Source organism: Oryza sativa, chromosome 4 (genome assembly GCF_034140825.1).
Source record: "Oryza sativa Japonica Group chromosome 4, ASM3414082v1".
In the NCBI taxonomy this organism is placed as follows: Eukaryota; Viridiplantae; Streptophyta; class Magnoliopsida; order Poales; family Poaceae; genus Oryza; species Oryza sativa.
Window position 1 is genome coordinate 9,978,791 of NC_089038.1, and position 12,829 is coordinate 9,991,619.

Here is a 12,829-nt window from a genome sequence, read left to right on the forward strand (position 1 = left end):
CGTGGGTGCGAAGTTTTTCACCTGAATGCAAAAGTTTAAAAACCACCAAAACATGATTTTTGGACATATTGGAGTGTGTTGGGTGCGTTCGTGGCAAAAAATCACTTCGTGATTCGCGCGGCGAACTTTTGTCAATTAATGCCAATATTGGCACACGTGGGTGTGAAGTTTTTCATCGGAATGCAAAAGTTCAAAAACCACCAAAACATGATTTTTGGACATATTGGAGTGTATTGGGTGCGTTCGTGGCAAAAACTCACTTCGTGATTCGTGCGGCGAACTTTTGTCAATTAATGCCAATATTGAGATATATTGGCACACGTGGCTGTGAAGTTTTTCACCGGAATGCAAAAGTTCAAAAACCCCCAAACATGATTTTCGGACATATTGGAGTGTATTGGGTGCGTTCGTGGCAAAAAATCACTTCGCGATTCGTGCGGCGAACTTTTGTCAATTAATGCCAATATTGGCATATATTGGCACACGTGGGTGCGAAGTTTTTCACCGGAATGCAAAAGTTCAAAAACCACCAAAACATGATTTTTGGACATATTGGAGTGTATTGGGTGCGTTCGTGGCAAAAAATCACTTCGTGATTCGCGCGGCGAACTTTTGTCAATTAATGCCAATATTGGCACACGTGGGTGTGAAGTTTTTCATCGGAATGCAAAAGTTCAAAAACCACCAAAACATGATTTTTGGACATATTGGAGTGTATTGGGTGCGTTCGTGGCAAAAACTTACTTCGTGATTCGTGCGGCGAACTTTTGTCAATTAATGCCAATATTGACATATCTTGGCACACGTGGGTGTGAAGTTTTTCACCGGAATGCAAAAGTTCAAAAACCACCAAACATAATTTTCGGACATATTGGAGTGTATTGGGTGCGTTCGTGGCAAAAAATCACTTCGCGATTCGTGCGGCGAACTTTTGTCAATTAATGCCAATATTGGCATATATTGGCACACGCGGGTGGAAGTTTTTCACTGGAATGTAAAAGTTCAAAAACAACAAAAACATGATTTTTGGACATATTGGTGTGTATTGGGTGCGTTCGAGGCACAAACTCACTTCGTGATTCGCGCGGCGAACTTTTGTCAATTAATGCCAATATTGGCACACGTCAGTGCGAAGTTTTTCTCCGGAATGCAAAAGTTCAAAAACCAGCAAAACATGATTTTTGGACATATTGGAGTGTATTGGGTGCGTTCGTGGCAAAAAATCACTTCGTGATTCGCGCGGACATATTGGCAATTAATGCCAATATTGGCACACGTGGGTGCGAAGTTTTTCACCTGAATGCAAAAGTTCAAAAACCACCAAAACATCATTGTTGGACATATTGGAGTGTATTGGGTGCGTTCGTGGCAGAAACTCACTTCGTGATTCGCGCGGCGAACTGTTGTCAATTAATGCAATATTGGCATATATTGGCACACGTGGGTGCGAAGTTTTTCACCGGAATGCAAAAGTTCAAAAACCACGAAAACGTGATTTTTGGACATATTGGAGTGTATTGGGTGCGTTTGTGGCAAGAACTCACTTCGTAATTAGCACGGCGAACTTTTGTCAATTAATACCAATATTGGCATATATTGGCACACGTGGGTGCGATGTTTTTCACCGGAATGCAAAAGTTCAAAAACCACAAAAACATGATTTTTGGACATATTGGAGTGTATTGGGTACGCTTGTGGCAAAAACTCTCTTCGTGATTCGCGCGGCGATCTTTCGTCAATTAATGCCAATAATGGCAGACGTGGGTGTGTAGTTTTTCACTGGAATGCAAAAGTTCAAAAACCACAAAAAAAAGATTTTTGGACATATTGGAGTGTATTGGATGCGTTTGTGGCAAGAACTCACTTCGTGATTCGCGCGGCGAACTTTTGTCAATTAATGCCAATATTGGCATATATTGGCACACGTGGGTGCGAAGTTTTTCACTGGAATGGAAAAGTTCAGAAACCACCAAAACATGATTTTCGGATATATTGGAGTGTATTGGTGCGTTCGTGGCAAAAACTCACTTCGTGGTTTGCGCGGCGAACTTTTGTCAATTAATGCCAATAATGGCACACGTGGGTGTGTAGTTTTTCACCGGAATGCAAAAGTTCAAAAACCACCAAAACATGATTTTTGGTCATATTGGAGTGTGTTGGGTGCTTTCGTGGCAAAAACTCACTTCGTGATTCGCGCGGCGAACTTTTGTCAATTAATGCCCATATTAGCACACGTGGGTGTGAAGTTTTTCATCGGAATGCAAAAGTTCAAAAACCACCAAAACATGATTTTTGGACATATTGGAGTGTATTGGGTGCGTTCGTGGCAAAATCTCACTTCGTGATTTGCGCGGCGAACTTTTGTCAATTAATACCAATATTGGCACACGTGGGTGCGAAGTTTTTCACCGGAATGCAAAAGTTCAAAAACCACCAAAACATGATTTTTGGTCATATTGGAGTGTATTGGGTGCGTTCGTGGCAAAAACTCACTTCGTGATTCGCGCGGCGAAATTTTGTCAATTAATGCCAATAATGGCATATATTGGCATACGTGGGTGTGAAGTTTTTCACCGGAATGCAAAAGTTCAAAAACCACCAAAACATAATTTTTAGACATATTGGAGTTTATTGGGTGCGTTTGTGGCAAAAACTCACTTCGTGATTCGCGCGGCGAAATTTTGTCAATTAATGCCAATATTGGCATATATTGGCGTACGTGGGTGTGAAGTTTTTCATCGGAATGCAAAAGTTCAAAAACCCCCAAAACATGATTTTTGGACATATTGGAGTGTATTGAGTGCGTTCGTGGCAAAAACTCACTACGTGATTCGCGCGGTGAATTTTTGTCAATTAATGCCAATAGTGGCACACGTGGGTGCGAAGTTTTTCACCGGAATGCAAAAGTTCAAAAACTACCAAAACATGATTTTTGGACATACTGGAGTGTATTTTGCGCGTTCGTGGCAAAAACTCACTTCGTGACTCGCGCGCGAACTTTTGTCAATTAATGCCAATATTGGCACACGTGGGTGTGAAGTTTTTCACCGGAATGCAAAAGTTCAAAAACCACAAAAACATTATATTTGGACATATTGGAGTGTATTGGGCGCGTTCGTGGCAAAAACTCACTTCGTGATTCGCACGGCGAACTTTTGTCAATTAATGCCAATATTGGCACACGTGGGTGCGAAGGTTTTCACCGGAATGCAAAAGTTCAAAAACCACCAAAACATGATTTTTAGACATATTGGAGTGTATTGGGTGCGTTCGTGGCAAAAACTCACTTCGTGATTCGCGCGGCGAAATTTTGTCAATTAATGCCAATATTGGCATATATTGGTATACGTGGGTGTGAAGTTTTTCACCGGAATGCAAAAGTTCAAAAACCACCAAAACATCATTTTTAGACATATTGGAGTGTATTGGGTGCGTTCGTGGTAAAAACTCACTTCGTGATTCGCGCGGCGAACTTTTGTCAATTAATGCCAATATTGGCACACGTGAGTGCGAAGTTTTTCACCGGAATGCAAAAGTTTAAAAACCACCAAAACATGATTTTTGGACATATTGGAGTGTATTGGGTGCGTTCGTGGCAAAAAATCACATCGTGATTCGTGCGTGATGCGATCCCGCTAGGGTTTGTGGCCCGATCTTTCGATGAGAGGTAAGGGATAACTCGATTGGATGAAGACGACGTTCACGGCCCGACTACAACTGTCCAAAGACGCTGCGCCTTAGCAACCGATACACCGTCTCGAATGGTCGCCGCGAACTTGTGGTGCGCGTCAACCCGGCCACGAGGGCACTCGTCCTGCAATCAATCGAAGAACAAGCAAGAACAAGTAGGACAAGCACTGAAATTGATAGATAAAGATGAAAGTTTCACTATCAAACACAATATGGTGGGGTTCCGATTATAGGCAGACGGGCGGTTTAGCCAACACGCGCGCTGCGAGCCGGTAACAAGATGCTATCTCTATCATCAAAACCCGCCTGTTCTTGGTGGCGACTAGAGGTATAAGAAGAGGGAAAGAACGACCATAGGGTCGTGCTCCAACCCTAGGACGCGCCCCTAATGGGCCCAACTTGGATACACAGCCCATTGGGTCAAAAGAGGTGACGCAGCACCATGGACAGAAAACAGTCGGGAGTAAAATGACAATTGCGGCCGCTCCAGAACAGATATGGACATGTGGCTGGATCCATTTGAAAGTAGACTTGATAAGCTTTGCATGAAGTACTTGCACGCCTAAATCGGAGTTCGCATGAAGTCGTGGCGGCCGTCAGAAGTTGGCGCTGCCCTGCAGTCCGAATCCACCCCGCGCGAATCCTCTTCCCTTTGGATCCTCTCCATCGTTCCTGAGTAAAACACGAGTGCACGCGTCTCCGGGGTATAGAGACGAGGAATATGAACTCAAGAAAGAACTCACCTGATAATTTAGTTGACGTGCACGAGCGCGGGTAATAGGACCATCATGCTGTACATGGGGGGACTTGGATGTATCGATGGTGTTGATGTCCTCATCATCCTCCCCTTCTTGCATTTGAGTCGTTCTCGACTCAAGCTCATCTTCTTCTCCATAATGCGGCTTCAAATCTGCAACGTTAAATGTGGGACTAACCCTGAAATCTGCAGGCAAATCAAGCTTATATACATTCTCATTAATCTTTGCTAACACTTTAAATGGTCCATCAGCTCTAGGCATCAATTTAGACTTTCTCAAATCAGGAAATCGTTCTTTTCGCAAATGCAACCAAACCAAATCTCCAGGTTCAAAATTCAATTCCCTTCTACCTTTGTCACCAGCAAACTTATACTTAGCATTCATGCGCTCTATGTTTTCTTTAGTTGTCTCATGCAGTTTTAACATCAACTCAGCACGTTGCTTAGTATCAAAATTCAGTTTTTCAGAAGATGGTAAAGGCATCAAATCAATTGGAGCACGAGGCAACAAACCATACACAATCTGAAATAGGCACATTTTTGTAGTAGAATGCAAGGAACGATTATAAGCAAATTCAATATGAGGCAAGCATTCTTCCCACATCTTGATATTTTTCTTCAAAACAGCCCTAAGCATAGTAGACAAGGTTCTATTCACCACTTCAGTTTGTCCATCAGTTTGGGGATGACAAGTAGTAGAAAACAAAAGTTTAGTCCCCAATTTAGCCCACAAAGTTCTCCAAAAATGGCTAAGAAATTTTGTGTCACGATCAGAAACAATTGTGTTTGGCACACCATGCAAGCGAACAATTTCTTGAAAGAACAAATTAGCGATATGAGAAGCATCATCAGTTTTATGACATGGTATGAAATGTGCCATTTTAGAAAATATATCCACAACCACAAAAATGCTATCACGCCCCCTCTTGGTCCTAGGCAATCCTAACACAAAATCCATTGAAATATCTTCCCAAGGAACAGTAGGAACAGGAAGAGGCATATACAAACCATGTGGATGTAAGCGTGACTTAGCCTTTTGACATGTAGCGCAGTGAGCAACGAACCTGCCAACATCTCTTCGCATCTGTGGCCAAAAGAAATGACTAGCAAGGATGTCATGTGTCTTCTTGGCACCAAAATGTCCCATCAAACCACCTCCATGCGCTTCCTGCAACAACAACAAGCGAACGGAGCTAGCTGGAATGCATAGCTTGTTAGCTCTGAAAACAAACCCATCATTGATGACGAATTTGTTCCATGTTCTTCCATCCTTACAATGCAGCAACACATCATTAAAATCAGCATCATGCGCATATTGGTCTTTGATTGTTTCCAGGCCAAAAATCTTGTAGTCAAGTTGTGTCAACAAAGTGTATCTCCTAGACAAAGCATCAGCAATGATGTTCTCCTTCCCTTTCTTGTGTTTCATAACATAAGGAAAAGATTCAATAAATTCAACCCATTTAGCATGTCTACGGTTCAGCTTCCCTTGACTACGAATATGCTTCAAAGACTCATGATCAGAATGTATGACAAATTCCTTGGGCCACAAATAATGCTGCCATGTTTCTAAAGTTCGCACAAGAGCATATAATTCCTTATCATAAGTAGAATAATTCAGAACAGGCCCACTCAACTTTTCACTAAAATATGCAACAGGTTTTCCTTCTTGTAGCAAAACACCACCCAATCCAATCCCACTAGCATCACATTCAAGTTCAAAAGTCTTATTAAAATCGGGAAGTTGGAGGAGAGGTGCATGGGTCAACTTATCTTTCAACATGTGGAAGGCGTTCTCTTGTGATGTGCCCCAAGTGAAAGGCACTCCCTTCTTTGTAAGCGCATTCAATGGTGCAGCAATGGTGCTGAAATCCTGCACAAAGCGGCGATAGAACCCCGCGAGTCCTAGAAAGCTCCGCAGTTGTGAGACCGTTTTAGGAGTCGGCCAACTCTGAATTGCCTCAACCTTGGCTTGATTAACCTCAATCCCCTGCGGAGTTACAACATAGCCAAGAAAAGAAACTCGATCTGTGCAAAAGGTGCACTTCTCAAGGTTACCAAATAAACGTGCATCACGAAGAGCATTAAAAACAACACGTAAATGATTAAAATGTTCACCCATAGACTTGCTGTAAATCAAGATATCATCAAAGTAGACCACCACAAATTTTCCAATGAAAGGACGCAAAACCTCATTCATCAACCTCATGAAACTGCTGGGTGCATTAGTTAAACCAAAAGGCATCACTAACCACTCATACAACCCAAACTTTGTTTTAAATGCTGTTTTCCATTCATCACCCAACTTCATACGAATCTGGTGGTAACCACTACGCAAATCAACTTTGGAGAACACAACAGAGCCACTCAATTCATCAAGCATATAATCTAAACTAGGAATAGGATGACGATATCGAATGGTAATGTTATTAATAGCTCTACAATCAACACACATACGCCATGAACCATCTTTCTTTGGTACCAAGATTACCGGAACCGCACATGGACTAAAAGACTCGCGTACATACCCTTTATCAAGCAACTCATGAACTTGACGCTGAATCTCCTTGGTTTCCTCAGGGTTGGTTCGGTATGGCGCACGGTTCGGTAGGGAAGCACCTGGGATCAAGTCGATTTGATGCTCAATGCCGTGCACCGGTGGCAGCCCCGGTGGCACTTCCTTGGGAAACACATCAGAGTACTCCTGCAAAATGTTAGCAACAGCAGGGGGCAAAGAATGCTGCATATCGTGAAGTGAAATCAAAGCATCTTTGCATACCAAAGCATAGGCAACTGAAGATGATGCAATCAACTCATTAATATCAGATTTAGTAGCAAGTAAGCATTTGGGTTTCAAATTGATTGTCTCAGGTTTCTTGCCATCAGATTGGGCTTTTTTATCACTCTCACATTTGGATTTGGCAGCCTTAGCAACATCATCACGCAAAATATCTTCAGGAGACATGGGATGCAACACAATTTTCTTATCATGGTACAGAAAAGAGTACTGGTTTGACCTACCATGATGCATAGAATCCCTATCAAATTGCCATGGTCTACCTAGCAGAATATTACATGCTTGCATGGGCACAACATCACATTCAACAACATCATGGTAATTTCCAATTGCAAAATTAATGTGCACCAGTTTTGTTACCTTCGCCTTACCACTGTTGTTCAGCCATTGGATGTAGTATGGATGTGGGTGCGGTTTGGTGCTAAGTGCAAGCTTCTCCACCATCTCGCTGCTAGCCAAGTTGTTGCATCTACCTCCATCAATGATCATGCGGCAACAACGCTCTTTGACGACACACTTTGTTTGGAACAACGTGTGTCGCTGATTTTGCTCCGCCTTCTCCATTTGTGCGCTAAGGACACGCTGCACAATGAGGCTCTCATAGTGATCCGCAAATGCAGCCCCAATGTGCTCTTCCGGTGGCTCATTATCTGCATGGTTAGCCGCAAGCAAAGCAAGTGTATCATCATCGAAATCACTAGCAGAGGAGTACTCACCATCGTTTTTGACTACCAAAACTCGCTTGCTAGGGCAGTCACGCTGTACATGCCCAAAACCCTTGCAACGGTGGCACTGAACATCTCTCATTCGGCCTGTGGATGCCATTGAAGAAGCACTCGGTGCTGGCTGAGCAGCCTTTGTCGCTGACTTGTCACTAGATGGAGGAGGTGCTGCTCGACTGGTTGTGGGTGTGGAAGATGGAGAAGCAGTACGGCCGCCCGGAGGAGTGGTGCGTGTCTGCCATGATGAAGTTTTACCTGCAGAAAAATTAGCCTTGGCACTAGCACGTCGTCCCTGCACTTCCCTTTCAGCCTTACAAGCAAGATGAAACAATCGGGTCATATTAGTGTAATCTTTATAGTCTACGATGTCATAAATCTCGCGGTTTAACCCACCCAAAAATCTAGCCATGGCAGCGTCCTCAGTTTCCTCTAAATTACAACGAAGCAAGCCCATTTGTAACTCCTGATAATATTCCTCTACACTTTTCGCACCCTGTCTCAATTGTTGCAACCTATTCAGCAAGTCACGTGCATAGTAAGAAGGAACAAATCTAGCCTGCATGACCCGTTTCAAAGCATCCCAAGTTTGTGGCATGTTATTAGGATTTTTCTTGCCATGTTCTATCCACCAAACCGAAGCAAAATCGGTGAACTCACTCGTAGCAGCTCTAACTCTAGTGTTCTCAGGAAACTCATGGCATGCAAATTTTTGGTCAACAGCAATCTCCCAAGAGAGGTACGCATCAGGATCATATTTTCCATCAAAAGGAGGAATCTTAAATTTAATTTTAGAAAAAGCATCATCATTGTTGCGTACCTCGCGTCGGCGGCGACCACCCATACCTCGTCGATTGTTGTGTAGCCGTCGATGATCTCGAGCATCTCGATCATCTTGTTCAGTGTCAGCAATATATTCATCCTCCAAATTATCCTCGACGTACTCTCCGTCAATGTCATCGTCATTACTCCCACCATTGCCTCCAGCATTGAGAGCATCAAAATGCCTCACAAGAGCAGCAAGGCTAGTGTCAATGCGGGCGACCGCTGTCTCCAGCCCTGTAAGCTTAGTGCTGGTGGAGATCTGCGTGGACTCCAATTGTCCAATCTTCTCATTTGTCACCTGCAAATCTGTATCAAGTCCTTCTGTGTGCTGCTTCACTTGCCTTGTAAAGTATTGGATGATGCCTTTGGTGCGTGGGGAATGAGATGCACCCTCCTCATCTTTATCCTCTGGACCTGCCATGGTTTAGAAATGAAGGACAACAAAACAATGGAGGATGTAATGTAAGCCCTACACAACTATTGGGATGTAGCTTTTGCAAGACGCTCACTCTCACTTCACTTGCAGCTTGTCTCACAAGCTCTTACCAGTTCTTACCTTGCCCACAGGAGGGGGACAGCAACCCACAAGTTAGCAACTGTGGAGCGAGGTGTATCGGTGCTGTAGCAACAAGACCTGTCAAGCTGTAGTCGGGTTTGTGGTGGAGCTGTTGGTGGGCTGAAAGCAATGCTCAAGAGAAAACTAGAAACCACGTTAGTCAAAGCAAATTGAATAATCGCTCAAGGGTATAGTGTACAGTGCTGGTCCTAGGCTAGTCGAAGTAGAGACGCGAGCCTAACCACAAAGGACGCCACAAAACACAAAACCCAAACAGCAACGAAAACAAGAACCGGTGGTGGAAGGTGGTGACAAAGGGGGAATGGTGGGGTGTGCTCGCTGGATCCTCTCTTTTTTTTTTTTTTTGCTTGCTCTCTCTAGTGCTGAGGAGAGAGACACAACTTTTTTTTTATTTTTTTGATATTTTTTTCACAACCAGGAGCACACTAGAACCAACCACAGAAAATCTTATCTCAAACGGACAAAGTATGAAGCTTGTAGAATTTTTTCAAAGTTCTATGCGAATAGGTCCCGAAGCTTCTCGCCACAAAAACAGAATTTTGCAAGAGGAATTTGGCAATTTTAAATTTGCCGAACCCGGCAGAGCCGGGGAGAATCGGATGTAACTTTTTTTGTAGATGTCCGTGGATATATTATAAGCCTAATTTCGAGTCCGTATGAAAAAGATATGACTGTTTTAAGGAAGGTCACTCGAATCAGGGTCTATTTCCTTTCTAGTGGCGGCAGGATACAAGGCAACTCACAAAAGCTATCGGCAACAGATCACACACAAATAGAAAGTGATTTGGTGGGTGACTGCGACGGTGGTGACGGCAAAATTGATGAAGGTGGCGATGTGCGGTGGTGGCAAGAACTCGAAACTCTAATCGCCTAACACTAAGACCAGCAAATTAACACAACCGATGCAATCGAAAACTCAACAAGCCTTAACTAAGCAGTACTAGTAAAAAGGCACAATGGTCTATAGGATCACGGGAAAACTAATCTACTATTTTTTTGTTGGTCTTTTCTGGACTATAGGAAAAAAAATTAATGACGAAGGGAAGGGTAAATTCTCTCACCGACGAACCACGATCTGATACCACCTGATGAGAACCCGCTAGGGTTTGTGGCCCGATCTTTCGATGAGAGGTAAGGGATAACTCGATTGGATGAAGACGACATTCACGGCCCGACTACAACTGTCCAAAGACGCTGCTGCGCCTTAGCAACCGATACACCGTCTCCAATGGTCGTCGCGAACTTGTGGTGCGCGTCAACCCGGCCACGAGGGCACTCGTCCTGCAAGCAATCGAAGAACAAGCAAGAACAAGTAGGACAAGCACTGAAATTGCTAGATAAAGATGAAAGTTTCACTATCAAACACAATATGGTGGGGTTCTGATTATAGGCAGACGGGCGGTTTAGCCAACACGCGCGCTGCGAGCCGGTAGCAAGAAGCTATCTCTATCATCAAAACCCGCCTGTTCTTGGTGGCGACTAGAGGTATAAGAAGAGGGAAAGAACGACCATAGGGTCGTGCTCCAACCCTAGGACGCGCCCCTACTGGGCCCAACTTGGATACACAGCCCATTGGGTCAAAAGAGGTGACGCAGCACCATGGACAGAAAACAGTCGGGAGTAAAATGACAATTGCGGCCGCTCCAGAACAGATATGGACATGTGGCTGGATCCATTTGAAAGTAGACTTGATAAGCTTTCTATGAAGTACTTGCACGCTCAAATTGGAGTTCGCATGAAGTCGTGGCGGCCGTCAGAAGTTGGCGCTGCCCTGCAGTCCGAATCCACCCCGCGCGAATCCTCTTCCCTTTGGATCCTCTCCATCGTTCCTGAGTAAAACACGAGTGCATGCGTCTCCGGGGTATAAAGACGAGGAATATGAACTCAAGAAAGAACTCACCTGATAATTTAGTTGACGTGCACGAGCGCGGGTAATAGGACCATCATGCTGTACATGGGGGGACGTGGATGTATCGATGGTGTTGATGTCCTCATCAGTGCGGCGAACTTTTGTCAATTAATGCCAATATTGGCATATATTGGCACACGTGGGTGCGAAGTTTTTCACCGGAATGCAAAAGTTCAAAAACCACCAAAACATGATTTTTGGACATATTGGAGTGTATTGGGTGCGTTCGTGGCAAAAACTCACTTCGTGATTCGCACGGCGAACTTTTGTCAATTAATGCCAATATTGCAACACGTGGGTGCGAAGTTTTTCACCGGAATGCAAAAGTTTAAAAACCACCAAAACATGATTTTTGCACATATTGGAGTGTATTGGGTGCGTTCGTGGCAAAAAATCACTTCGTGATTCGCGCGGCGAACTTTTGTCAATTAATGCCAATATTGCAACACGTGGGTGCGAAGTTTTTCACCGGAATGCAAAAGTTCAAAAACCACCAAAACATGATTTTTGGACATATTGGAGTGTATTGGGTGCGTTGGTGGCAAAAACTCACTTCGTGATTCGCGCGGCGAACTTTTGTCAATCGATGCCAATATTGGCATATAATAGCACACGTGTGTGTGAAATTTTTCACCGGAATGCAAAAGTTCAAAAACCACAAAAACATGATTTTAAGACATATTGGAGTGTATTGGGTGCGTTCTGGGCAAAAACTCACTTCGTGATTCGCGCGGCGAACTTTTGTCAATTAATGCCAATATTGGCATATATTGGCACATGTGGGTGCGAAGTTTTTCACCGGACTGCAAAAGTTCAAAAACCACAGAAACATGATTTTAAGACATATTGGAGTGTATTGGGTGCGTTTGGGGCAAAAACTCACTTCGTGATTCGCGCGGCGAACTTTTGTCAATTAATGCCAATATTGGCAAATATTGGCACACGTGGGTGTGAAATTTTTCACCGGAATGCAAAAGTTCAAAAACCACCAAAACATGATTTTTGGACATATTGGAGTGTATTGGGTGCGTTCGTGGCAAAAAATCACTTCGTGATTCGCGCGGCGAACTTTTGTCAATTAATGCCAATATTGCAACACGTGGGTGCGAAGTTTTTCACCGGAATGCAAAAGTTCAAAAACCACCAAAACATGATTTTTGGACATATTGGAGTGTATTGGGTGCGTTGGTGGCAAAAACTCACTTCGTGATTCGCGCGGCGAACTTTTGTCAATCGATGCCAATATTGGCATATAATGGCACACGTGGGTGTGAAATTTTTCACCGGAATGCAAAAGTTCAAAAACCACAAAAACATGATTTTAAGACATATTGGAGTGTATTGGGTGCGTTCGGGGCAAAAACTCACTTCGTGATTCGCGCGGCGAACTTTTGTCAATTAGTGCCAATACTGGCACACGTGGGTGTGAAGTTTTTCAACGGCATGCAAAAGTTCAAAAACCACCAAAACATGATTTTTGGACATATTGGAGTGTATTGGGTGCGTTCGTAGCAAAAACTCACTTCGTGATTCGCGCGGCGAACTTTTGTCAATC

The 12,829-nt window shown here is 43.7% G+C and overlaps 1 protein-coding gene across 1 annotated transcript; it reads right to left on the bottom strand.

Annotated features, from left to right (window-relative positions):
* Positions 1 to 6,786: 6,786 nt before the first annotated feature.
* LOC136356160 (uncharacterized) lies at positions 6,787 to 8,176 on the bottom strand. Its single transcript, XM_066309741.1, has 3 exons — positions 7,227 to 8,176; positions 6,976 to 7,151; positions 6,787 to 6,790 (listed from the first exon to the last, which is right to left on the bottom strand). The coding sequence occupies exons 1-3, from the start codon at positions 8,067 to 8,069 to the stop codon at positions 6,787 to 6,789; spliced, it is 1,023 nt and encodes a 340-aa protein (XP_066165838.1). The 5' UTR covers positions 8,070 to 8,176.
* Between the last annotated feature and the right edge of the window lie 4,653 nt (positions 8,177 to 12,829).

Coding starts and splice junctions, on each gene's coding strand:
- LOC136356160 (XM_066309741.1), bottom strand. CDS start 8,069: ATGGCATCCACAGGCCGAATGAGAGATGTTCAGTGCCACCGTTGCAAG. Junction 7,152..7,226: donor CTTCAGTTGCCTATGCTTTG/GTATGCAAAGAT, acceptor AACATTTTGCAG/GAGTACTCTGATGTGTTTCC.